Source organism: Rhineura floridana, chromosome 10 (assembly GCF_030035675.1).
Source record: "Rhineura floridana isolate rRhiFlo1 chromosome 10, rRhiFlo1.hap2, whole genome shotgun sequence".
NCBI lineage: Eukaryota > Metazoa > Chordata > Lepidosauria > Squamata > Rhineuridae > Rhineura > Rhineura floridana.
This window is the reverse complement of record NC_084489.1, coordinates 14,693,967-14,720,244: the sequence shown is the minus strand read 5'-3', so window position 1 is coordinate 14,720,244 and position 26,278 is coordinate 14,693,967. Positions and strand designations below refer to the sequence as shown.

General features: G+C 42.7%; 1 protein-coding gene across 2 annotated transcripts in view; it reads left to right on the top strand.

Moving 5' to 3' along the window:
* Positions 1 to 26,278, top strand: part of ITPRID1 (ITPR interacting domain containing 1) — an 88,666-nt gene that overhangs the window by 28,965 nt on the left and 33,423 nt on the right. For both annotated transcript variants that reach the window (XM_061586126.1, XM_061586128.1), the window contains 3 exons: positions 1,234 to 1,436; positions 6,050 to 6,627; positions 10,587 to 10,641. In XM_061586126.1, the coding sequence (XP_061442110.1) occupies positions 1,234 to 1,436; positions 6,050 to 6,627; positions 10,587 to 10,641 (836 nt within the window). The remainder of the gene's footprint in view (positions 1 to 1,233; positions 1,437 to 6,049; positions 6,628 to 10,586; positions 10,642 to 26,278) is intronic.

The following is a 26,278-nucleotide window of genomic DNA, read 5'->3' as shown; positions in this document are numbered from 1 at the left end:
CAGGGTTTGGCAAGAGGGAGGTGAGTAGATGGGTGAGAGGGAAGGATCTGAAATCTCACCAGGGGATGTTGGGGAGGGCTCAGACCCAGTTACACTCCCAATGGCATAACTGGAGATGCAACAGGGCCTGATCTGACCTAGAAATGGGCTTGAAATAGCAGGTTTGGGGAACAACAGTTCTATTTTCTGTGCCCAATTCTGACTGGGAGAATTTGTCCCAGCACTAGCTGTCAGATGTTTTGCTTAATCAGCAGCAACCTAGAAAACTGGATTGAGTTACATGAAAGAGAGAGCCAGAGAGCACATGGAAAGTTTTCCTTTTTCATATGAGAAGGCTCTCCTACCCTGACTGAAGCAAAAAAAGCATCTTTTCTTTGATCACTGCCGTTCAGGTGTATTGATCGATGTGTTAGTTTTCTCTGTGTTGTTAGAAACTGAGTTGAAAGAAGAGTTTGGCTCACAGCCAGTGCATGAGCCAAATCCTTCTTGAGTTGGCCATTCCAGTGCCCTTGAGTGACCAGTGATAAGAAGAAGGAGCTGCACGCTGACCACTGATTAAATCTGTTCCCAGTGTCATTAATTTCAGGGGTGGAAACATTCCCCACATCCCAAAGAGTCTTCATGGAAAAGAGTTGTGCTTAGGTGAATTTGGATGGGTGACAGACAAAATGTGTGACATGGGTAATGAATATGAAAATGGATATGTGCATTGTTACTTGGTGTGAGTCAGCTGGGCTATAAGCTCAAGTAAATAAATATAAATAGAGTTGAAGTCCTGTAATACTGAGTTGACTTCTCTGGGAACAAGTAGAATGTTTACACTGTAAACTTAGATTTGCTTCTCAAAAGGCATTGTATGTCTTTCTAACTCAGGGGTAGGCAAATAGGCACCCTCCACATTTTGTTGGGCTCCAGCTCTCATTAGCCCTGGCCAGCATGGTCAATGGTCAAGGATAATGGAATATGTAATCCAACAACAGCAGGAGAGCACCACATTGGTTATGCCTTGTCTAGCTGCACAATACAAATATGTGGCAAGAAAAAAAGAGTGATGTTCAACTAAGTCATACTCAGAGCAGATCTATTGAAATCAATAGACATAAGTTGTTTTAGTGCATTGATTTGAATGGTTCTTCTCCGAGTATGAGTATTTTGGATATAACCCTATATTTTAGCTTCATGAAATATCATATCAGACAAGCAGCATAATTTATGTTGATGTTTTCTCTGTAGTGTCACTGAATGGTTAGATTTCTGGGAAAAGGATCCAGTTGAGATTCTGCTGGATTTGGGATTTGGTACAGATGAACCAGACATCTGTACTAAAATTCCTTCTCGGTTCATCAGTTGTGCATCCATGGCTAAAGGAATCAACATCCGGGTCTTCATTGAAGCTCAAAGACAGCGTGTGGATGTAGAAAACCCCAATTTATGTGGTAAGTAAATGACCCCTGTAGGGATATAATAGATTTTTGGGAGGTGATATATCTATGTATATTTCTATATCTTATTTAGAGGCAAGAGTTCATTTATATAAGTGGAATTTTTGATGGGAAAAAAAGGGTCATGACTACTGTTATATCCATCAAGCACATAATATGTTACAGAAGAACATATGCTTCTTATCCTGTTTAATTTTCTTTACCTAACTTTCAAACACTGGTATATTGCTATGTCAAAAGGGCCAAAGGACTAAGGCTGCAATGCTAACCCCAATTAGCTAGGAATAAGCCCCACTGATTTCAACATGGATTTATATGGTTAGGATTGCAGCCATGTTCATGAAAGGCACACACAAAAAAGTAAATTGGGCAAAATGACAAATCTAATGAACTATCCTATTCACTATCTAGACCTCTGTTCTTGTGTACAGCAATGTATTCAACCTGGGCTCATTGTTATGGTAGGAGCAGGGACATAGGAATCTGCCTTACATCAAGTCAGACCATTGGTCCATCTAACTTAGTATTGACGGGCAACTGCAGTCCAGGGTTTGAGATAGGACTGAAGTCTTTCCAAACTCTTCCTGGAGATGCTGGGGATCAAGTCTTCTCAATCCTCTTGGTGGGGTGTTAGATGAGTGGGAAAGACCCATGTTGTTGCCCCAGCACATGATTGCAGCATTCACACACATTGCAGCTGCATAGGATCACAACAAGAAGGGCTGTGTGCGTGATTGTGAAGAAACTTATATTGCGGACTTAACAGAAGTTGCCTCTTCCATTTTATTAGTATTCTGTGGATTGTCTCTGACACACATCGTTCTGCTTACCTTCTAGACTAAATTGGAGAATTTCTGAAATTAGTTTTGGAATTGGCAGATGCCTAGCTTGCTGCAGTTTTCATCTTTTCTTCATTTTCAAGATGTGCATGAGCACATATGCCCATTGATTAAAACACAAGGCAAAAAGGTATCTTGATGTGATTGTACTATCATATCAGCATCCCCTTTTTGCATGGTGTTTTTTTTTTTTTGCATGCAATCTTGTGTAAGGAACAAGATGCAGACTGACAACTGCTGCAAGCTATTTGGGTACAGCTATTCAAACAGAGTTGGGGTGACAGGATAGAAAGATGATTGGGTTGCTAATGTGTTGGTGCTGCTCCAGCAAGAAGATTGGGTATTTTGGAACCACATGGGGAGAATTTCATAATCATCCCTGGGATATATCCTGCTATATGTTTCGCTCTGAAGGAGTGCTAACAGTCCTCATAAAGAAGGTATTTGACTGTTCCAGTGGAAAAGCAATAGTCAAGGATCCTAACAATTTCCACTCTGTTCTCCCCAATGATTCTCTCAAAGCAGCAGCAACACCTTTGACATTTAGGAAGAGTGAAAGTCACAACACATTTCCATATATTACAACACCACTGTCTTTTCTGAATCCATGAAATTCATAGGTGGATTGAAAAGAAAGGCTTAACATTAAAGCTACAATTAAAAGCTCACACAGTATTCGGTAAATCCCACTGAAATTTGAAATCTTTCATAGCCCTATCAATATTAACAAACTTTAACAAAACCTAAATGGAAGTTCTTTCTCTCTGTGTGTGTGTATGAAGCAGTAGCTTACTTTTCCTGCTGAAGTCATGCTATCTGTTTAGCCATCTTTGTGCTGTTCTGAAACCAAGAATAAAGCCTCTTAGATTGTGAGTGGTTAATACAGTTGACTATCATTGAAATCAACTGAGGTATATAACTGCTGTTATTAAACATTGCACAGTATTCTTGGACAACAGCTACTTTTGAAAATCTGAAAAGTATTTTTATTATGACCATCCTTGATTCAGAATTCTTTTCTATATGGGCCCATTCAACTGAAATATAGTATGTGCAGAGGAAAATAATACTCTGCTGTGATACTGAAATGAGAATCTGACCCACTATATCTACTGTAAACAGTATACTGAATTTGTATTAGTTACTGTGAGGGTTCCAACCTTGATTGGCTCAGTTGGCGGGATGTCAAAGAATGTTCTTGACCTCTGAGAGAATGAAGCTATCAGAATGTTTGAAATCTAGTTTCTATAAGAGAAGAACAAGCTGTCAGTCTGGCTTGCACTAATGTGAAGTTCTGCTTGTCAGGCTATCTAGTTTAGGGCCAAGTTGAAATGCGAGAATACGATGTCAAGTTGGAATTAAGAAGAATAGGAGATGGTAATTCCTGTTCATACTTCAAGTAATTCATACTTTAGTCTGGATGTGACGCATGGGTTGTTAAAGAGAACCTGAAGTGTGCGTTTCAGAGATTTCTTGACTGAATGAAACATGAGTAAAGAAAAGTCCAACTCTCTGACCACTTCATTGCTCACCAGTGGTGGCTAGTGCTCATTGAGGCTGGTAGGGTGGAAGACAGGGAGGCTAACAGGAGGTAGAGACAGAGCCAATTTATTTATTTATTGCACTTGTATACCGCCCCATAGCAGAAGCTCTCCAATGACAGGCAAAATCAGCTAATACTAAATTTGTCCCCAACCTCCTCCCTGCTGAGTTCTACAAAGATGACCCTGAGACTAAGGAGGAGGATGCAGACAGGCAGTGCCACCCTCTGGACTGGTTCTTAGGTAAGAAGGCAGGCAAGTGGGGGCTAGCTGAGGGTTGGTGGAGCTGTGCCCCATTTACCCTAATGGACCAGCTTCCACTGCCAATCACCTCTGCAAATATCCATATTAGACTCAATTCATCGTTACTTCAGAGGTCTATTTATCATAACAAAGCTGCTCTCCTGTAATGCATTAGTAGCTGGAAGTCTGTCCAACAATAAGATGTTTCCTTCTGTCAAGGTTGTTGATTCATGTATTCCTAATACATAATTAGGAATGAACAGAGCTTGGAAGATTACTTTTAAAAAGTAATAAATTACAGTTACAGTTACATGGCCCAAAAAAGTAGTAATTACCATTACAATTACAATTACTCTGAAAGTAACTGATTACTTTTCCTCCAAAGTAATCACTACAATTACATTTCAGTTACTTAAAAAAAACACCTACAAGGTGCTGGCCTTGGCTGCTGCACATCTAAGTAGCCTAAAACAACATTAAAAATAAACAAACACATACAGAGGTAGTAGAATAAATATTTTTATTCATAAGATAGCAATGGTGGTCTCTTTGCTGGTAAGGGTGGTGGGGAGGGAGGATGAGGCCACTACTCAAATCTTTGCACGTCAAACCAAGTGCAACCCCCCCACTCAGCCAGCAAGCATAATCTCTCTCACTTAATCACCTCCCAGACCCTGCCCTGCCACCAACTAAGGGACACTCACTCAAGCAAACATTTTCCCCTGAGATGCAAAAAAGTTAAAATACTGCAAATGCAGCACAGTAGCCAGAGAGGGTGGTGGAGGCCACTTTGTGTGCCAAGTGCAAACACAGTATTCACACACACACACACACACACACACACACACACACACACACACACACACACACACACATTGTCATCTTTCACCTCCACAGTTCTTTATCTCCATTCTGCTGCTGCCTCCTTCTCCTCCTTTATCCATGTTCTTGACCTCCGGATCCTTTTCCCCTCCATTCCATTCTTCACCACAACTATCTGCTTTTTTAAATAATTGTTTTCTCCACTCCACCCCATCTCACTCTCCGCCTCCTCCCTTGTCGCCTCCTGCCCATCCACAGAGCATGAGGAAAGAGCGACACTGCACAGAAGCCCAGTTTGAGGCACATGATTTTCATCCACAAATCAGAGGAGCAGAAGACTTCCCCTGCTCCCCCCCAAGTAATGCCCAAAAGTAATTCTGGAAACGTTACAATTACTCCACAGAAGTAGTAAAATTACTCCTAGTTCTATTACAATCAAAATATAAAGGAATTACCCACTCGTTACTCAAAAAAGTAATGAATTACAAGTAATTCGTTACTTGTAACTAGTTACTTCCAAGCTCTGGGAATGAACAAATCTGTCCATTTGGTTTTCTCACAGTTTATTTTTCATTTTTTAAGTTCAGTTCATCCCATTTCCACATCAGTTTACATTTTTTTATAAGTCCACATGGAAATTCATATGCATTTTGTACACATTTCTCCGAACACATGCAATGTTGTAAGCAATTTCCCCTAATATAATGTGTTCATAAATACAGTTTTTTGTTATATGTTGTTTCATATGCATTTTTGTACACACTTTTCCTTAACATGCACATTATTTGTGTACACATTTTGGGTTGGAGAACATCACAAAAGTCAGAGAAGAGCAAATTTCATAGAACAGCTGTTTTTCCATTCTGATTCATGTGAGGGAAGTGCTCATTAGGTAGGCTCACATTAAAATGTGAACTGAACAAATTTCTCACCTATCCCTACACATAATAGGTATGTATTGATGAATTGCTGATATAGCATGCAAGACAGCCACGAGGCTTTGTAGCAGCAACCTCATTGCAAGGTTAATATAATCTGAGTTTCCGAGAATTGGAGTTGTCTGTCTTCACCCTGTCCCTTGTGCACTAAAAGCTCTGTACATTTGGTCTGCCAATAAACAAATAAACATACAAGTTTTATTTTCACCTGTCTCAAATGTAAGGGCGTTTTCGGCAATTGCAAGTCCTGGATCATGTGACCAGTGCCTTTTCTTCTTTGCTGAGTGACATCAACACCATGCAGCAGAAGTCGGGAGAGAGAGCTGGAGAGAAGAGTACAGTGGGCTGTCCTATGGGGAAAGCTGTGATCACACCGGCAAAGAGGAGGAGAATAGGTCAGCTCTTGAGAAAAGTGTCCAGGCAGACAACTATGCATGGCCCTCAAGCTTACAGAAATGCTGTCACTTGTCAGGCCAAAGAAGACCATTCTGCTGATGATGATGCAGACCTACACATGGCAATGAGGACTGGTTTGTCTGAAAATCTTCCCTTGATCTGTCTAAAAGAAGAACTCTTTCCAAGTGCAAAGGAGGCAATGACTGTGTCCCAGACGCCACGATCCATAGCATGCAAACCTTGGGTGTTGCCTCACCTTCCAATGAAACAGCCTCACCTTCCTTCAACCTCTGAGATGTCCAATAAAGAGAGGCCACGCAAAGAGCCCAATGTGCTTTTGACCCATAGGTTCAGGAGGGTATCTAGCTTAAACTGCAAGCCTTCAGATTCCTTTGAAATGGAAGAGGTAAGACAGATTGTTCTGTGTTGTGCATGTATGGATAGGAAATGGAGCCATATTGTATTATTTATCTTATTTTAAAATATTTCTAGGCCACTTTCCAGGCAGTGCCTGTCCAAAGTAGATTACAATAGTAAAATCATCATCATCATCATCATTATAAAAAATACAAAAGAATGAAACCCATCCAATTTGTTAGAAATCCGTAGGCCAGTAAAACACAACACAATCAACTCTAGCCCCAATCAAGCCAGAAAGAGCACATTCACACCATACATTTATTCCACTATTATTGCACTACTAATAGTCACGGCTTTCTGCAAAGAATCCTGGAAAGTGTAGTGTGTGGAGGGTGCTGAGAGTTATTAGGAGACTCATATTCTTCTCACAAAGCTACAGTTTCAGGAGTCATTTAACAGAGAGTACTTCTTCCTAGAGAACTCTGGGAATTGTTGCTCTGTGTGTGTGTGAGGGGAGAGAATAAGGGTCTCCTAACCACTCTCAGCACACTTCACATACTGCACTTCCCAGGATTCTTTGGGGAAAGCCATGACTGTTCTACAGTGGAACAATAGTAGAATAAATGTATGGTGTGAATATGGTTAGAATTAACCAAGGGAAAGTCAATCAAAACTGAGAGGTCTTCAAGCCCTTTTGAAATCAACCATAAACCTACTGGGAGGGAGTTAACTTTTAGAATGAAAGCTAAGCAAATTGTTTTGAGGCTGGATACAGTTGCATCTCAGCAATGATACACAACTGCTGGAGATCAAAAAGAGGACATGTTCCCTGTGTTCTCAAAAGCAAGCTTTTGTGGCCCCATTGTACTTACAGTTGCTTCATGTGGACACTAGCTTGTCTTTTGGCTAAGTGCAGAGTAGGGATGGAGAAGTCTGACAATTCTGGCTTCTCATTTTTCCAGGCTGAAGTTCAGTTCATCACATTTCTGTGTCAGTTTGCAATTTTTGGTAGATATTCCTCACAAAAATTAATCAGCAGTGTAGTGTGCATTTCTTCTAATATACACATTTCTGCAAGTAATTTCTCTCAATATAATGCATGTTTATTTTATTTTTACTAATATATGCATGCTTATGCACACTTTCCCTTAATATACACATTTTTGTACATTTTTTGTGGGAGAACAGCCTCTCAATATTTGGAGAAGTGAAAATTTCAAATAATAGCTGACTAGCTTTCGATTTGCATATTGTTTTGAAAATTACAAATTAGATGGGTTTTAGGGATGGGATCCACTGGGATCCACTTCAAAATCATTCCATTGACCTAACAGGCCGGTATCGATTTGAGTTTCTCCACTGTTTTTACTGATCTGTTTTTTCCCCTCCCTAAAAATATGGATATTAATACTGACAATTTTAAAATAAATACTGATAATTTTAAAGGAAATATTGATATTTTGAAAGGTTATATCAATAAATGAAAGGAAATATAAATTAAATTGCTGTTTTTAATATTGCTATTTTAGAAACGATTTTTTTAAAAAATCAGTTTTTGAAAATAGCCGCAGAAAATCACTATATAAAAGTCTGATCACGACAAGAGAGAATAACTGAATTAATGGAAAATTTGGATCCAAATGCAAATTAGATGGAATTCTAGCACATCCCCAGTAGGTTTGTATTAAAATTAAAGGAACCAAATTTCTCCCCCCTTCTGTAATCAGAGGATGGTGATTAGAAGATAAGAAGATAGTTACAAATTGTTACAGCTTCTCCATCTAATAGAAGTCTATTGTGAGGAATATCTACCAAAAATTGCAAACTGATGCAGAAATATGATGAACTGAACTTCTATGTGGGGTCCCTTGAGGTTGGTCCAGAAGCTGCAGCTGGTGCAAAATGTGGTGGCGAGACTGCTCACTAGGGCAGGGTATCACCAATATGTCACCCTGCTGCTGAAAGAATTGCACTGGCTACCTATTACCTACAAGGCTAAGTTCAAGGTTCTAATTTCGGTGTGCAAAACCTTATACAGCTTGGGACCAGAATACCTGAAAGACCGTCTTATCCTTTATATCTCCAGTTGATCACTGCACTCTGCAGCTGAGGGCCTCCCTTAAATACCATCTTATCAGGAGTTCCGTTCTGCACAACATAGGAAATGGACTTATAGTGTAGTGTAGTGGTTGACATTCCCTCCCCTTAAATATTAGACAGGCGCCATTCTCTGTCATCTTTTTGGTGCCTACTGAAGACCTTCCTCTTTCAATGAGCCTTTTTAAGTTGAGATCTTATCCCAGTCTGCGTCTGTGTTGGAATTGCTTTTTAATATGTTTTAAAAGCTTTTTTAAAAAATGTTTTGAAAGATGTTTTGTTTTAATATATTTTAAAGTCTGTTTTTATGATGTTTTAAAGTGTTTTTAGTGCTTTTGTTTGCTGCCCTGGGCTCCTACTGGGCGGAAGGGCAGGATATAAATCTAATAAATAAGTCTACAAATAAAATGCCCTTTGCGGATGGCTGTGGTGCTGTCAGCATACTTCAGTTGTTTACTGTTTGCCTTAGGTGCTAGCCCATGAGCACTGTGGTATGACATGACAATTGAATGGTTCTTTCCTATCTTTAACTCTGTGTGCTAATTGTGAATTGTTATGGGGTCAGGTGTATGAGAGAGATATGTTGATGATATAACATATGACGAAGAAGGCTATATTTTCAAGCAATGTGAGAGGAAGACCCACTGACCTTGATATGCCATCCCAATACAGTATTCATTTTATCATGCTCCATTCCTATTGCCTGGACGAACTTACAGAAATACTTAAGATTCTTCAGTTAAAAAGAGCTGTTGCCTTATGACAACAAATCCAGAGAACATCTGCCAGTTGATATACAGCCCTTGGTCCTCTGTCCGTTGACTAGGGGCATGTTGATCTTCCCCTCACTCTCTGCAGCCAGTTCCTGCAGAGCTGCAACATGTGGAAAATAATGAACATATCTCTAAGAGGAAACTACAAGAGAGCAGAAAGGCTTGGGTGCAGCCGACTAAGAAGGAACCCTTCTGTACCAAATTAAGCTGTATCATCCCTGTCACCTCCTTGTGACACAAGAAGATGATCACAGCATAGTTTGAGACAGAGATGTTTCATTAGGGGGGAAAAAGAGACTTCTCAGCTGTAGCAACTGTTCCCTCTGCAGTGCATCCATCACAGCCTCCACTCTGGGTAATACCAAAATGGTTCTCAGGAGTGCAGTGAAAGCCATAAAGATATGGACATTCATATTCACAATATCAACCATGGTTAATTAGTCTCAGTCCTCATTGGGCTGTTTTTTTCAGGGGGGAGGTTGTGCCCTTAGATTTATTTTTTTCAACCGTACATCTGCAGATGTCATGGTTCCCTCAATCTGCTCATACCTCTTATTTTTCTGTGGCCACATTTTGCCTTGATTTTTGTCAATACTTTCCATTGGAGGCTGATATGTTTGGGAGAATGACTCCCTGTCCACCAGCCTCAGTCTGTCCTCAGCCAATCCCTACCTGCCTGACCTTTTACTTACAACTAATCCAGGGAGTGGTCCTGGCTGTCAGCTTCTCCTCTACTTAGTCTCAATGTTGTCCTTGTAGAACTCAACAGGACAGAGGGTGGGGACAAAACTAGAATTAGTTGGCTCTGCCTGTCATTGTCTCTGGCTCTGCCTACTGTTGGTATCCCTGCCTTCTGCCTTCTGGTCCTGGCCCACCACTGGAACTCACCACTTGATTTTGCTACTTGAGAGAGTGATTTCCAGTTGGCACATCACCGAAATGGATATGTGTTATAAACTCTTAACGTTCAGCCTGAAACCCAAACTCTCTTTAAAAAGAGACACCAAACAACAGAGAAACAGCTGGAAGGTTTAGTTATGTTTTAGTCTGAAATCCTAATGCTAAAGAGAAGAAATATACTTTTAATAATAAACAAAAGCAAGCTGCTTTAAGGAGTGTTATTTTCCTGTCCCAGATCCAGAGCTTTGAGGATGAATCTTCCTGGGGAAATCCTCTTGAAAGCACTTCAGGTGGGTATTAGCAAACATAATAGCTCCATAACTTTTTGCATATCTGCCATACGTGAGAGCCTGGGAAATGTAAATGCCAGAGATATGAACTGACTGGTCAACCAAATGTTCCCCCACAGCCTGATGTCTTTATTCAACCTACTCATCTGTGCTGTTTTGAAGGAGGGCCGATGCTTGTGAGAGACAGGTTGTAAATGGGCAACAGAAATTGGATGGAAGTTAGCAAAAGGGATTGGAGAAAATATCTAGTTTTCAGCATTACCAAAAATAAAGGAGTTCAAATGGAGGTTTGGTGAGTCACATGCAGTCTTTAACTGCTGAGTTTACTAACATGCCTTTTCTGAGTAATTCTTATTTGCTGGAAAGGGCGAGATAGAGCCTGAGATTTCATGGTTGAAAGTTAAACCAGGGATGTACGGCTTTTTGTTCACACCATGAACCACTTGACTACACCAGCTCTGCATTATTTGTTTGGTCCATAAAAGCTGTATCTTCATCACATTGAGCAACCATTTCAATCTGCTCTTAGTTGTGAGCTATGCACATTCTCCAGTGGATCCAAAGACTCTCATGGAAACTTATGCATAAAGTATGGTGGAACTAGGATCTATATTAGGTACCTTAGCGGGGTTCAAATGCAAGCAACTAGATGAGCCTTTAGATAGCAGCATAAAATACCACCAGTTAAGAATGTATGAATGTCATAAGTGTTAGTTACAGCAAGAATCAGATAGAGGAATGTTGTGATCAAGTGAAGAAAGTACAGATGACATTGCTAGCTCTTCTTATATAGACAGGTACTTGTGGCCAAAAGTAAGGGAAAGTAAATATTATTTGATTGTGGTTCCATCACTCCTCTTTGCATTGTACAAACTGACATTCCTTAACCAAATTTGATGATATGACTCAGTCAGGATTAACATTGACTAGAATCCAGAGTTTGGGAGACATAGACCACATTCACACCATAAATTTATTCCACTTTAAACAGTAATGGCTTCTCCCATTAGAATCCTGGGAAGTGTACTTTGCAAAGGGTGCAGAGAGTTGTTAGGAGATCCTTGTTCCCCTCACAGAGCTACAATTCTCAGAGTTCTCTGGCAAGAGGGACTGGCTGTTAAACCACTCGTCGTAGCCCTGTGAGGAGAATAAGAGTCTCCTAACAACTCTCAGCACCCTTCACAAACTATACTTCCTAGGATTCTTTGGGGGAAGCCATGATCACTTAAAGTGGAATAATAGCGGAATAAATGTATGGTGTGATGTGGCTATACTTTATCATATAGAATAGTCACTTGGTGGCAATTTTGGCTGTTTGCTAATTATTACTAACCCTAGCTACACCCAGCATGCAACTACAAGGAGCAGCTGTTTTTTTTAATGGCAAGATAAGTATTGGATAAAATGTAAGGATTACCACCTTTGGGGGCAGGATTTGCTGTGCTGGCTGGCAAAAACTCAAAAGGCAATGTTTCCCTTATAATGGAGGGAGAGTCTAAAGGTCTGGAAAAAAAATGAAATTTTACTGCCTTCATGTCTATTCTGACTTATGGCGACCCTATGAATGGGGTTTTCATGGTAAGCGGTATTCAGAGAGGGGTTACCATTGCCTCCCTCTGAGGGTGAGAGGCAGGGACTGGCCCAAGGTCACCCAGTGAGCTTCATGGCTGTGTGGGGATTTGAACCCTGGTCTCCCAGGTCATAGTCCAACACCTTAACCACTACAGAGAGCTAGTAATTGAGCTGGGAAGCAGCCAGTCAAGCAGATAAGTGAGGACAGGATGTCTGAGAGCAGCTGAGTATGTGCTGTTTTTCAGAATTAGAAACCTCATAGGACCCTAACTGAATGGATAGCTGCAGTACCACTGTCTTGCCATCTGGTGGTGCAGAAGCACAGCAGAGATCAGGCCAGAATCTCTTGTTTGAGACTCCCGGTGCTGTGTAAACTGTGAATTAGATTACAAGGTATACCTTTAAGAAAGATATATTTAAATGTATTTTATATGCTATTCTATCACTTAACTATTTTTGTTTAATGTCCTCCCACTGCATGGTGCTTAACAGAGCTTTGAAATGAGCTTTCTAAAGAGCTTTGCTGTCTTGAGATTTCAGGTATGGAATGGGCACATTATTCCATACAAAACATATGCTCTCTTCTCTAGTTCATTTACTTTAAATCTGGCCATATTTATAAGAGCTAGTTAAGAGTATTGACTACTCTTTCAGCAAAGCCAGATTAAGCTGGTTGGGAGCCCTGGTGCAGTTCCCCAAATGGGGTCTGCCTCTCCCATAAAGGAATACATAATTTTCTTTTTTTTAAAAAAACAAAAAAACTTATTAAATTAATAATTTTTTATACATGCCATTTTTGAAAACTATCTCTCAGCACTGCAATTGGTGATGGGTATGCACAAGTAAATTCTGAGGGCACAAAGCTTTTAAATTGAAGAAATTGTTCAGGAAAAGAATTATCAAGATCTTTTGGGTAACAGTCTGGAAAATTTGTAGTAGCTCTGAGGAAGTTTTCACTTGACATCTCAATAAAATTGCTGAGGAATCCAAATTTTTCCAGTGCAGTTTTGTAGGCATTAAGATGTGAACTTATGTGTGCATAACTTAACAACTGGATAAAATGATTCTACTCTGAACTTTTGAGGACCTTCCAAGACAATTTCATTCTTCCATGTTGCATCAGGCATGAGCTTGTGAAAGTGTTTATTTTTTTAAAAAAATTGTTGAAGACTTTATCACATCACTAAGGTCAAGTACTTGTTGCTCAAAGCTTTGAAAGCATTCACACAAAGCAGCAACGTAGGCAGTGAGGGACTCTTGCGAATGAACTCCGGCACAAATATCTAGCTTTACTTCTTGTAGCTTGTCACTTGTAGCATTGGATCTTTCAAGTATGGTGTCCCATAGTACAGTCATAAAAGCAGTATCTAGTTTCTCCATCTTTTTCACTAGCGCCCTTGCATCATTTCGTGTTGCCTATTTTTCTATTTGTCATCCGTAATGCTTTTAAGACATAAATAAGTAGGGCCCCATTCATATGGCGGGTTAGGTTCCAGACCCCCGCCGAAAAGCAAAAATCGCTGAAAAGTGGAACATAGCATTAATGCATATAAAAGCCTCTGCCGGCTCCCTTTCTTGTCCTCCCCCTCACTCGCTTGCCCTCTCCCACCATCCCCCCGCTTGCTCACTCTTGTTACGGCGGGGGAGTAGTGCTCCTGCCGTGGATCGCAGGGAGGGTGCTGCCCACCTGCTTACTGGCCTGCCTGCATCCACTCGCTAACCCTCCGCTGGCTTCCTCACTCACCCTCCCCCTCGCCCCCTCGCCCTCCCCCCTGCCTGCTCGCTCACTCACCCTCATTATGGTGGGGGAGTAGTGTTCCCCTTCTGCAACAGGCTCCAGAGGCTATCAGAGGTGCTGCAAGCCCCACCTGAACCTTAGGAAGGGAGTGGACAGCCGCCTCCCCCTCACAAACACACAGTCAAATGGAGCCACAGCTGTGAGGTCTGGTAAAGCACTTTGGGCCACAGATGTGAGCCTCAAGACGGGAGAGGAAGGGCAAAGGAAGTCACCTCCATGGACTCCTGACACCCACCAAAACAAGCGCCGCCACCCACAGTTCCCCAGACGCGGCACATTGGCAAGAAGAGCCGCCTCAGTGAGCTCCCGGCGACCACGACAGCCTCCCTGCCCATGCCCCCTTGCTCTCCCACTGCTTGATCGCTTGTTCGCCCAACCTCCTGTCCCCCCACCTGCCTGGTAAGTAGGTAGGTATGTGGGTTGTGTGTATGGGTGCCAGGGCCCAGGGCAGGCTGGTACACACATTTTACGTACCTTAAAATTGCTTACCTCCCCGAGTGAGGAGGAAGTCACTCTTTCCGGAAACGAGTATGCCTTCACGTCGGTCTCCTTGGTCGGTGGCCATCCCTCCCTCGGTTTGGACGCCTGCCCATGGCCCCCCTTCCCCCAACCCCAATGAAAACTACAGTATTAGAGGAACGCCAAGAAGCATAATGCCGAAAAGTGCGGCCCTACTCTAGATTTGTCTATAGTTGTTGTGCAGAAGTTTGGTGGATGCTGCTCAGTAGGGCCGGAGCCAGTCATGCATGGGTATCAGCCTGCCCCAGGTCCCAGCACATGCATGCATGCATGCATGCCCCACCTACCTACCTTGACTGCCATCAACCAAGGTGGGAGAGTAGCACTCCCCTTCTGTGATCCGTGGCAGGGTAGCTGCTGCAGATCACAGGGAGGGAGCTTCCAGGCTGCCCACCTGTTTGCTCACTCCACCTACCTCTTTCCTGTCTTTTGGCAAATGCAATTCAATATAAACAAGTGTAAAATTATGCATATTCGAGCAAACAATCTTAATTTCACATATACGCTCATGGAGTCTGAACTGGTGGTGACCGACCAGGAGAGAGACCTCGGGGTTGTAGTGGACAGCACGATGAAAATGTCGACCCAGTGTGCGGCAGCTGTGAAAAAGGCAAATTCCATGCTAGCAATAATTAGGAAAGGTATTGAAAATAAAACAGCCGATATCATAATGCCGTTGTATAAATCTATGGTGCGGCCACATTTGGAATACTGTGTACAGTTCTGGTCGCCTCATCTCAAAAAGGATATTCTAGAGTTGGAAAAGGTTCAGAAGAGGGCAACCAGAATGATCAAGGGGATGGAGCGACTCCCTTACGAGGAAAGGTTGCAGCATTTGGGGCTTTTTAGTTTAGAGAAAAGGCGGGTCAGAGGAGACATGATAGAAGTGTATAAAATTATGCATGGCCTTGAGAAAGTGGATAGAGAAAAGTTCTTCTCCCTCTCTCATAATACTAGAACTCGTGGACATTCAAAGAAGCTGAATGTTGGAAGATTCAGGACAGACAAAAGGAAGTACTTCTTTACTCAGTGCATAGTTAAACTATGGAATTTGCTCCCACAAGATGCAGTAATGGCCACCAGCTTGGATGGCTTTAAAAGAAGATTAGACAAATTCATGGAGGACAGGGCTATCAATGGCTACTAGCCATGATGGCTGTGCTCTGCCACCCTAGTCAGAGGCAGCATGCTTCTGAAAACCAGTTGCCGGAAGCCTCAGGAGGGGAGAGTGTTCTTGCACTCGGGTCCTGCTTGCGGGCTTCCCCCAGGCACCTGGTTGGCCACTGTGAGAACAGGATGCTGGACTACATGGGCCACTGGCCTGATCCAGCAGGCTCTTCTTATGTTCTTATGTTCTTATGTAGCTGTGGGCACACCGCACGCAGGGCTGCCATTAACCAAGATGGCGGCCAAGGCTTGCCTAAGGGGCTGAAGCCTCCACCACCATCTTGGTTGATGGCACCCATATGTGCTATACGTGCGCATTTCTGCCATCAACCAAGATGGCAGAAGGGAAATCAGCCCATTAGGGAAACCTCAGCTGTCATCTTGGTTAATGGCAGCCCTATGTGCACAATCGCAAAAGACAGGAAATAGAGGTAGGTGGAGCAAGCAAACGGATGGGCAGACTGGAAGCTGCCTCCCTGCGATACATGTCAGTGACCCTGCCACGGATCATGGAAGGAAAGCACTCCTCTCCCACCCTATCGAGGGGCCCCTGTGGCTCCAGGGGCCCTCAGCCAGGGCCTGACCTGGCCACTTTTTGGCACCGGCCCTGCCGCTCATTCTACCCTCCAGGTACTACTCAGATTTTCAGCGTGACAGGCCTCTCTCACTCTCATAAGCTTTTAGACCTTTGCAGGATTTCCCCCATCTATTAATAGATAGTGCACAGAAATTGTACAATAACTGCACAAAACTGAAAAGAAATCAGCTGGAGTCCAGCAAATTTCAACTGCATTTGCACCAACCAAGTTCAAAGAATGTGCTACACATGGCATGTAATCCATGTCATTCTCTTCAACTGGGCTTGAAGGCCACAAAGGAAGAGTACAGGCAGGTATCATGGAATTGCAGGGATGGTGTCAGGAAAGCTAAAGCTGAGAATGAGCTGAGGTTAGCGAGGGATGCTAAAAGCAACAAAAAAGATTTCTTCAGGTGCGTCCATAGTAAAAGACAGAGAAAAGAAATGGTGGCACAGCTACTCAATGAGGATGGCAAAATGATAACAGATGACAAAGAAAAGGCAGAAGTCCTCAATTCCTACTTTGGCTCAGTCTTCTCCCAAAAAAGGGCCTATGACCCTCCCAGGAAACATGAAGTAGAAGGGGCAGGATTGGAGCTTGAGATTGATAGACAAACGGTCACTTTGAACAAGTTCAAATCGGCAGGGCCTGATAAACTGCATCCTAGAGTATTGAAGGAACTGGTTGAAGAACTCTCAGAACTGCTGTCTATTATCTTTGTGAAATCGTGGAGGACTGGTGAAGTGCCAGATGACTGGAGGAGAGCTAATGTTGTCCCTATCTTCAAAAAAGGCAAAAAGGAGGAACCGGGGAACTACAGACCAGCCTAACATCAATCCCTGGAAAAACTCTGGAGCAGATTATAAAGCAGTCAATCTGTAAACACCTTGAAAACAATGCAGTGATTACTAGGAGGCAACATGGATTTATGAAGAACAAATCCTGCCAAACTAATCTTATCTCATTTTTTGATTGGATAACCTTCCTTGTAGACTGTGGGAATGCTGTGGACATAATATATCTCAACTTCAGCAAAGCTTTTGATGAAGTGCCCCATGACATTCTGATTAGCAAGCTAGCTAAATGTGGGCTGGATGGAACAACTATCAGGTGGATCCACAGTTGGCCCCAGAATCGTACTCAAAGAGTGCTTATCAATGGTTCCTTCTCAAACTGGGCAGAAGTAATGAGTGGGGTACCACGGGGCTCAGTCCTGGGCCCAGTGCTCTTCAACATTTTTATTAAAGACTTGGATGAGGAGGTACAGAGCATGCTTATCAAATTTGCAGATGATACAAAATTGAGGGGCACAGCTAATACCGTGGAAGACAGAAACAAAATTCAAAGGGACCTTGATAGGCTGGAGCATTGGGCTGAAAACAACAGAATGAAATTCAATAGGCATAAATGCAAAGTTCTACACTTCGGAAAAAGAAATCAAATGCAGAGTTATAAGATGGGGGATACTTGGCTCAGCAATACATGTGAGAAGGATCTTGGAATGGTTATTGATCGCAAGCTGAATATGAGCCAAGAGTGTGATGTGGCTGCAAAAAAGGCAAATGCTATATTAGGCTGCATTAACAGAAGGATAGTTTCCAAATTGCGTGAAGTATTAGTTCTCTATTCAGCACTGGTTAGGCCTCATCTTGAATACTGTGTCCAGTTCTGGTCTCCGCACTTCAAGATGGATGCAGACAAACTGGAGCAGGTTCAGAGCAGGGCAACAAGGATGATCAGGGGACTGGAAAGAACTGGGGGGAGTTCTATGAGGAGAGACTGGGGGGAGTTCTATGAGGAGAGATTGAAAGAACTGGGCATGTTTAGCCTGGAGAAGAGAAGACTTAGGGGAGATATGATAGCATTCTTCAAGTACATGAAAGGTTGTCACACAGAGGAGGCCTGGGATCTTTTCTCGATCGTCCCACAGTGAAGGACACGGAATAATGGGCTCAAGTTGCAGGACACCAGATTTCGACTGGACATCAGGAAAAGCTTCCTAACTGTTAGAGCCATACGACAATGGAACCAATGACCTAGAGAGGTAGTGGGCTCTCCGAGTCTGGAAGCATTCAAGAGGCAGCTGGACAGCCATCTGTCAGGAATGCTTTGATTTGGATTCCTGCATTGAGCAGGGAGTTGGACTTGATGGCCTTATAGGCCCCTTCCAACTCTACTGTTCTGTGATTCTATGACATTTGCCAGACAATTTGGCAACATTGTCATAGCACTGACCACAAGCATTTTGTATGTCTAAGCCTAAATCGTTTATCCTTCTAACAACCTGCTCAGCAGTGGACAACCCAGTATGATAATGAAGCTCCTCAAAGCCTACAAAACCCTCTACATTTTCAACTTCAGCAGTTACATCGTGCAAGATGAAACTTAGCCAGGGGCGTCACTACCGGGGTGCGGAGGGTGCGGCCCACACCCGGGTGTCACCATGAGGGGGGTGACACCCAGAGCCGCCCCGCCCCGCACCATTGCCCAGCAAGGCTGCTCCAACTCCTCCTCGGAGGCGGGCGGGCGGGCGAGACCGGGAGCAGCGTCGGTGGGGCGAGGGAGGCACGCCAGGATTCCCAGGCCTTCTCCGGCTGGGTGCCCCTCTGGTGCACGCCCTCCCAGGGGCCTGGACAGGGTGGCTGGCCTCGAATGTGCACACACGCAAGCCCAGCCACCTTGTCCATGCCCCTGGGAGGGCGCGCACCGGAGGTCCGCACCCCCCCGCACTCCTGCTAGTGACGCCGCTGAACTTAGCTGGTCACAATGTGATATGTCAGGAGAAGAGTCAGTAATTATAGAGTGGTACTTAGTAGCAATTGTTTCTGAGCATATAGCACGAAGAACTTTTCCCCCCATGAGCAGTACAATGTCTTCGTACGTGTTCCCATGGCCTGGTTGCTCCACTTCTCCAAATTATCAGCAAGAAAAAGATCAAATTTAGCAATGAGTTCTAAGATGCCAAAGAAGTTGCTGTTATTTTTATTTATATTTATTTATTTATTTATTTATTTATTAAATTTATATACCGCCCGACTAGCGATAGTTATCAGATTCACATAAGTTTTCACTATCCCTCCTTAAAACCAATCCACACTCACAGCCGAATTTAGCTGTCTTCACGACCCTCTGCAATTCTTCTCACCAATATCGCGAACAGCGTTCCAAATCTTTCTTTAGTTGTGCATCAATCCTACCAGCCTTAGAGGTTTCCCCAGTCCAACACTCTGAAGATGCCAAATATCCTTTATTTCTTTCATGATTTGAAACAACTTGTGTTCCATTGGCCCAGTCACTAAAACCATTCTGGAACATTTCCTGATGAAGATGAGTGTGTTAACTGTTCCCTTGAAACCATTTCACCATTATGTTTCTGTCATGAAAATAACTCCCTTCCACAGTAATGGTAGGAGTTTGAAAACTTGCTTAGAAGCAACAATGTCTAATGGTCAATATTTTGGTTTGGAGCTGTACTTCTTTGCACTCAAAGCTCTTTTAGTTGCCTCCTGTCATGTGGCCACAATGCTGGATCAGATGTCAATATAAGCAAATCAGTTTAACAGTCAAAGAACTTTAATCCAATTTCAGTATGAAGGGATAAACTTTCACTATAGATTTGATCCATTTTTTCAGTGCCTACATTGTCAATGGAGCGAGAAGCAACTGCAGTATCAGAACCGCTTTTGAAAATTAATGTTAGTTTTGGCAATTTATTACTGTTTTTTAAAAAAATCTATGTCTCTTTTTTCTGTTCTTTCCTTCTGTAGTTTTCTTTTTGCAGAACCACTCAAGTCCCCCTTTTCCTTCTTAATTTGCCAGCCCTTGATAAGAGAGATCAACTAGCCAAGAGTTTCTATAAGTACTGTAGCGTGGTATAGGGTTTGAGTGTTGGACTAGGGCCAAGGGGACCAGGTTTAAATCTCCACTTAGCCATGAAGTTACTGAGTGACCTTGGACCAGTTATTTTCTCTCTACTCAACCTACCTCACAGGGTTGTTGTGAGGATAAAATGGAAGGATATAGCCAAGTACACTGCCTTGAGCATCCTCTCACCTTTTCTAGCAGACTTTAAGATGCACTTTGCCAGAGACTCTAATAGTCAATGAATATGAATATCCTTTGAGTTCTAAATATTTTTGGCAGGCGAGTCACAGCCCTATCTGCCATAGAATCATAGAATAGTACAGTTGGAAGGGGCTTATAAGGCCATCGAGTCCAGCCCCTGCTCAATGTAGGAGTCCAAGTTAAATCTAATCCATGTTAGTAAATCACTAATGACATTAGTGACATGTTAGTTACTAATCCATGTTAGTAAAACAGCAGGTACCCTATTAACCCCCTACTTCTTAAAGCACAGTCAGTTGTGGACAAGTGGAAGGGAAAGGATAGAAGGTTTCACTTACAACAGTTTGGCTTTCCCGGTTTCCAAATGAAACTTTGTAGCCAGTGTCAAGCAGATGGGGCATATCCCACACAGTTAGGGAGAGACGCTTGATTTCCACATCTGTCATAGTCCTGCCACCCATATGGCAGCTCTCAACTGGAAACAGGAAGTGAAAAGCAGTGTGTCTTTCTAAGCTCTTCTGAGCTATGTGGAGCAAAGAGGAAATGCAGGCTACAGCCCTGTGCACACTACGGGAGTAAGTCCCACTGAATTTAAATGCACTGTTTATAGATAAAGACAAAATAAATTAGGTTACAGTTTTTTGTGATTGTTATAGAGACATGATTTCTTCACATAGCACATCATGTGTTGTGGGCCAGTGGTTTACCCATCCTTTGAAAGGTGACTAGACAAAGCAGGGTGTGAGACCAAAAGCCCTTTCCTATTGTTAGCCGCCACAACTTCGGCTTATTCACAGGTAGACTGGCTCTTAACCTGGACGTTCCATACACCAATCTGGTCTAAATATCCATTGATGGACACTTTTCCCTCTCCAGGTTCAGAGGTAGTCTACCTCTGATTATGGTTATTGACCTCAAACCCTGCTCATGGGCTTCCTGATGCATCTGCCTGGCATTGTGGGAAGCAGGGTGCTAGCCTGGGTGGATCTTTGGTTTCATCCAGTCTGGTTGCTCTTATATTTAGAGTGACTCATTCCTCCCTGCCAATTTTTTTTAAAAAATATTGCTTCTGGTTTGTTCAGTCTATTATTTTTACTAGCCTGTGTGAGCACACGTCATTGCTTCAAGAACCAAGCATGCTTCACTGTTCTGAAGCAGCAATATTTTTATTTTACATACTATACTACTGACAGGAAAAAACAAAGCATTTTTATCCCACTCTTCAGCCAAAAAGGTTTCCAGAGTGGCTTACAAAGATCAGTAATAAGACAAATCATAATCAGTAACAAAGTCTTCAGTGTTTTAAAAATCATCCATCTCTTTTTCACACACTTCTCAACATTGTCAACTTTGCATAGAAGTCAAACACAACCCTCAACATGCAAAGTCCAAACCTACTCAGAATAAATTTAGCCAAATTCCTAACTTTGTTTACACATAACAATATAAATTACTTCCTATCCCTAAACTTACAAACATTCTCCTCATTTGTTAGATTGATTTTGGGCAGGGGAGATAACCAAACATTTAGGATAAATAAGGCTGTACTATATTAATTACAAATGTACGTAGTGTTCTCTGACCTGACTGAGTGCTGTTGCTGGGCCTGGGATAGACTAGGAAGCAGAAGCTAAAGGGGAGGGGGAAATAGCTGCTTTTTAGGACCCAGGGATTTCTGTATACTAGTGTTGAAACAACTGAATTGTCAATCACAGCTCTGACTTCACTCATTGACCAAAAGCACTGGAAAGATGGGGAAAGCAAGGTTGACTCATCTGTCTGCATTTTACTTCCTAACTTCCTTAACATAAGTCCAATTTACTTACTTTAACAACAACAAAAAAGCTCAGACTCCAGTTGCACTATGGATAATCCAGCCTTGGATTATCCAACTGAGATCCAACTAAGAATGAAACAGTGACACACTGACTGAGTACTTTGGTTACATAGATAGATTTTTTTTTAAAAGAAGAAGAAGAGATGTGTGGTGGAAATGCTTCCTTTAGTGATTTTGTCCCTTGGCTCTATGGCCGGACATCTGCCTTTATTCTATTGCTTAAATTTTGCATACAGACACACTAGGGATGGGTGGGGATTCTGCTGGATTCTGATTTAGCACTGGATTTTTCAGTGGGCCACATGTTCTCCATCTTTGCAGAGTGATCCTGTTTGCTCTGAACTTCAGTGGCTTTCCCCAGACACTGGATTTTCCCCCTTGAAAATTCCCTCAAATATATTGTTCTTTTATTGATTTTCTCACAGCACAGTACAACACTACTGGTTACACTCTCTGGGTGTGGCACACACACCCCCACATTCAAACAATCCAGGATCCAAGTGGGAGGAAACAAGCCAAGCCTATAATAGAGATTGAAAGGAAGCCCAACCTTAGAATCTGAAGAGTTCTTAACAAGGGAGAGATTCGCTAACCTTCCCTTCTAATCTCTGTAGTGTTAACCCATTAAATGATTAAAAGGCAAGCCTAGAGACTACAGAGTCTCACCCACATTAAGGACTTTAGGGTTGCAGAGGAGGAGGTGGGGGATGGGGAGCACCAAAAGCTGCTTTCCTCCTTTCCTTTGTAAAAGGAAAATGCCCAGTCTTTGCTTGCTAAAGTGAAAATTGACCAGCCTCAATCACAGCAGAGAAGGAGGCAGTGGTGGTGAAGCCATTTCCCCCCAAAATACTGATATTTGCTTTCCAAATATCAATACTTCCTTTCCAAATATCAATATTAATATCAATATTTTTGGGAGAATACAAAATGGACCAGTAAAATCAGAGGATAGCGGACAAAGAAAGAGCTCTAATCTATATTGTCTGTTAGGTCGATTGAATATTTTTGAAGAGGCATGGCCCAATTGATCCCATTCCTAATACACATACACACACCGAACACTGAAAGACCATTCCTTGGCTGCTGCATACCATTTCTCCCGAATGTCAATTCTGGCTGATTCACCGTGCCAGGCATCACAATGTCCCTTTCATCTTTCCCTCTCCTGTAGCAGAATGCAGAGACTCAATTCTAAAAGACACTCAAACCCCAAGCATCTCTAAATAACTTTCAAGCAATACCAGTGTGTTTTTGAGCAATGGCGAGTGCATGTGTGTGTTTTACACAAAATATTACAATTTTTATTAGGCAATTTTATCATTGTTATAAATAAGTAATTGTACTGGGGAGAAGGGATAATCCTTATTTAATTAAATTCATCTATACTCCCAGGTTGGCAGCAACCAGACATATGTGAGACTAATACCCACAGCCTGCCTTGTATGCGTGTGCAATTAAAAATTCACTCTACAGTAGCACTGGCAGTTTAGTGTTGCTTTTGGCATTTACAAATTCTTTTATTTTGTGACTTTTTCCCCACCATACACATATGCTGGAGCAGATGTTGCTTATTTGTTGTTTATTCAAATCTGTAAGCTCTGGCAGCAAACGCCATTGTTCTGTAATGAAGCTTTGCTCACTGTCCTGTATTAGGAGGGCCCAGCAAATGTCTGACGGGCAGTTAGCTCCCAGCAGGAGACAGTACTTATTTTACTGGCAATTTATACATCCATTTGAAGCTCCTGACTGTTGGGCAGTGCTGAGGGATTGAAAGGCACAGAGTGTAATGAAGATCAGTACAGCCTTCATAGTAGCCTTGCCCTTTATTTTTGCCCAAATGTACCTGTTGTGAGGATTTGGGGTTCAGTACCCACTTCCCACTGGCATTTATGAAGGACATGGATGTGACACAAAGATGTTTCAATGTTGTTTCACCCCCACAAGTGTAGCACATGGCTGAAGATTCAGCAGCAGCAACCCTCCATTTTAAGAGTTCTGGTGTTCATGTGCATTACTGTCATATGCCTCCATCCCTTCCCTCCAGGCTTGTCTCCCTGTTCATTGACCAAGGAAGGAATGGCTGATCCCCCACGCATCTCTGCTAATGCGAGAGCATTTGCTGCCCCCCTTTGCAGCACAAGAGGGAATCAATCAGAGAAAGTAACCACCCCCATCTGGCACATGGTAGCCTGGAAGCTCACTTTCACAGCCTTTGCGATTCATCTTGTCCCAACAAGTGGTGCCAGGGACCAAACCACACTTGAGTTTTTCCAGCAGCTGGGTACATTCTACCTCCCCAGCCTGCTGAGCTGACACATTAGCTCCCATGACTTATTGAGTGGCAATTCTTTTAATTATCACACCTTCTCTTCCTCCTTTTTCTCCTCCTCCCTGCCATCTCTTTCACATACAGTTTGGCACCATGGGAATATCTGCAGAAGGCAATCGGCATTCTTCTTAATTGACTGTGTTCCAATAGTGTGAATCCTGTTTATTATCCCTCTGTAAAGTACATATGGGAACGATTGCTTGATGGTGAGAAAGAGCACCACAATGATTTCCCTGTTTTTAATGGCATCAGGGCAAGTTCTATTGGTTTTCGCAGATGGTAGTTGCTTGCCAAATGCTAATGATCAGAGCAAAAGGTATTATGTATGTATGTATGTATTATTTCATTCCCCCCCTCCGCACAGTGAAATCCTATGGGTCCCGTAATTATATATAAAAACAAATCTCTGTGTATTTTAAGATATAATAATGGGCGGGAATAATGTATTTAATGTTGAATGTGTTTTGATAGGATCAGCTATTGATTTTTTAAAAAACTGTATAAAAGATATTACCACAACATTTTCTCTCTCTCTCTCCCCCAGTTGTTAACAATTGGTGGGACAATTGATGTATGTCTAGGTCTTGCCACTGTATACCCTTGCCCATTATTTTAGATGATGGATGGATGTCCAGGTGACGTCCAAGTGATGGATGTTCAGGTCTTGTCAGCATATACTTTTTGAGCTCTGTCATAACCTCATCGGATTTTTGGGATAAAACTCTAAATTGGCAGATGTGATTGCATTAGGTTGGTACTAAACATTGGGAAGGTCCAGTAATCCAGGTCACCATCAAACAGTGACAGAGGGGTGGTGATTTCCAGTGAAGAAGAAGTGGGTGGGAGGGTTGTGACTAACCATCTGCCAGCCTGCCTCTTTTCCTCATAAGCCTGCCTTAAGCCAGGGGTCCAGATGTGTATTTGCTACATCTCTAGGAAAACTCGGGAGGAGGAGAATGCCAAAGCAAGGGAGAAGCAATGAATGCAGAAAGCCCTCCTGCCTGCTGCTTCATCTCAGGAAAATTGGCCCCATACCCCATTTTCCAGATGTTCAGTGGGATAGAAATTATGAGCAGAGGGAGCTAAATCCAAGCCTACCAGTGAAGCATTATATTGCCGTTGTTGTTGCTGTCGCCACCACCACCACCACCACATTTATAACCCCCCCTTCCTTCAAGGAGCTCAAGGTGGCATTCATGGTTCTCCTACTCTCTATTATATCTTCACAACAGCTCTGTGAGGTAAGTAAGCATAACTTGAACAGAATAACTGGTTCAATATCACCCCGTGAGCTTCATGCTTGGGTGGGGATTTGAACCCTGATCTCCCAGGTCTTAGTCCAACTCTCTGACCACTTCACCAAGCCCAGTGTGAGGATCACAGTATAATGCACCATATGGGCTTTATGACATCCTCTCATCACCAGTAGAGACCGCATCTGCCACTTGTCAACATCAAACAAACGTGCATCTGCCAAGTGCCAGAGGCACCCAAGCCAATAGGGAAGGAGTAGTGAATGACTGCAGTCAGAGGGGGACCTCATGACCTTACTAGAGGGTGTCAAGTGGTGATATTAGAGGCAGGAACTGGTGAGGTCAGCCCTATGTAGGTGTGCAGCTCCAGACTGGTCCGCAGTGCCCTACATGGCGTGATCCAAAGCTCTTGTGGGCTGCCCCCAGTGCTGCCACATGAAAGCCACACTTTAGAAACATAGGAAGCTGCCTTATAACGAATCAACCCCAGAGCTTGGAAAAGTTACTTTATTGAACTAT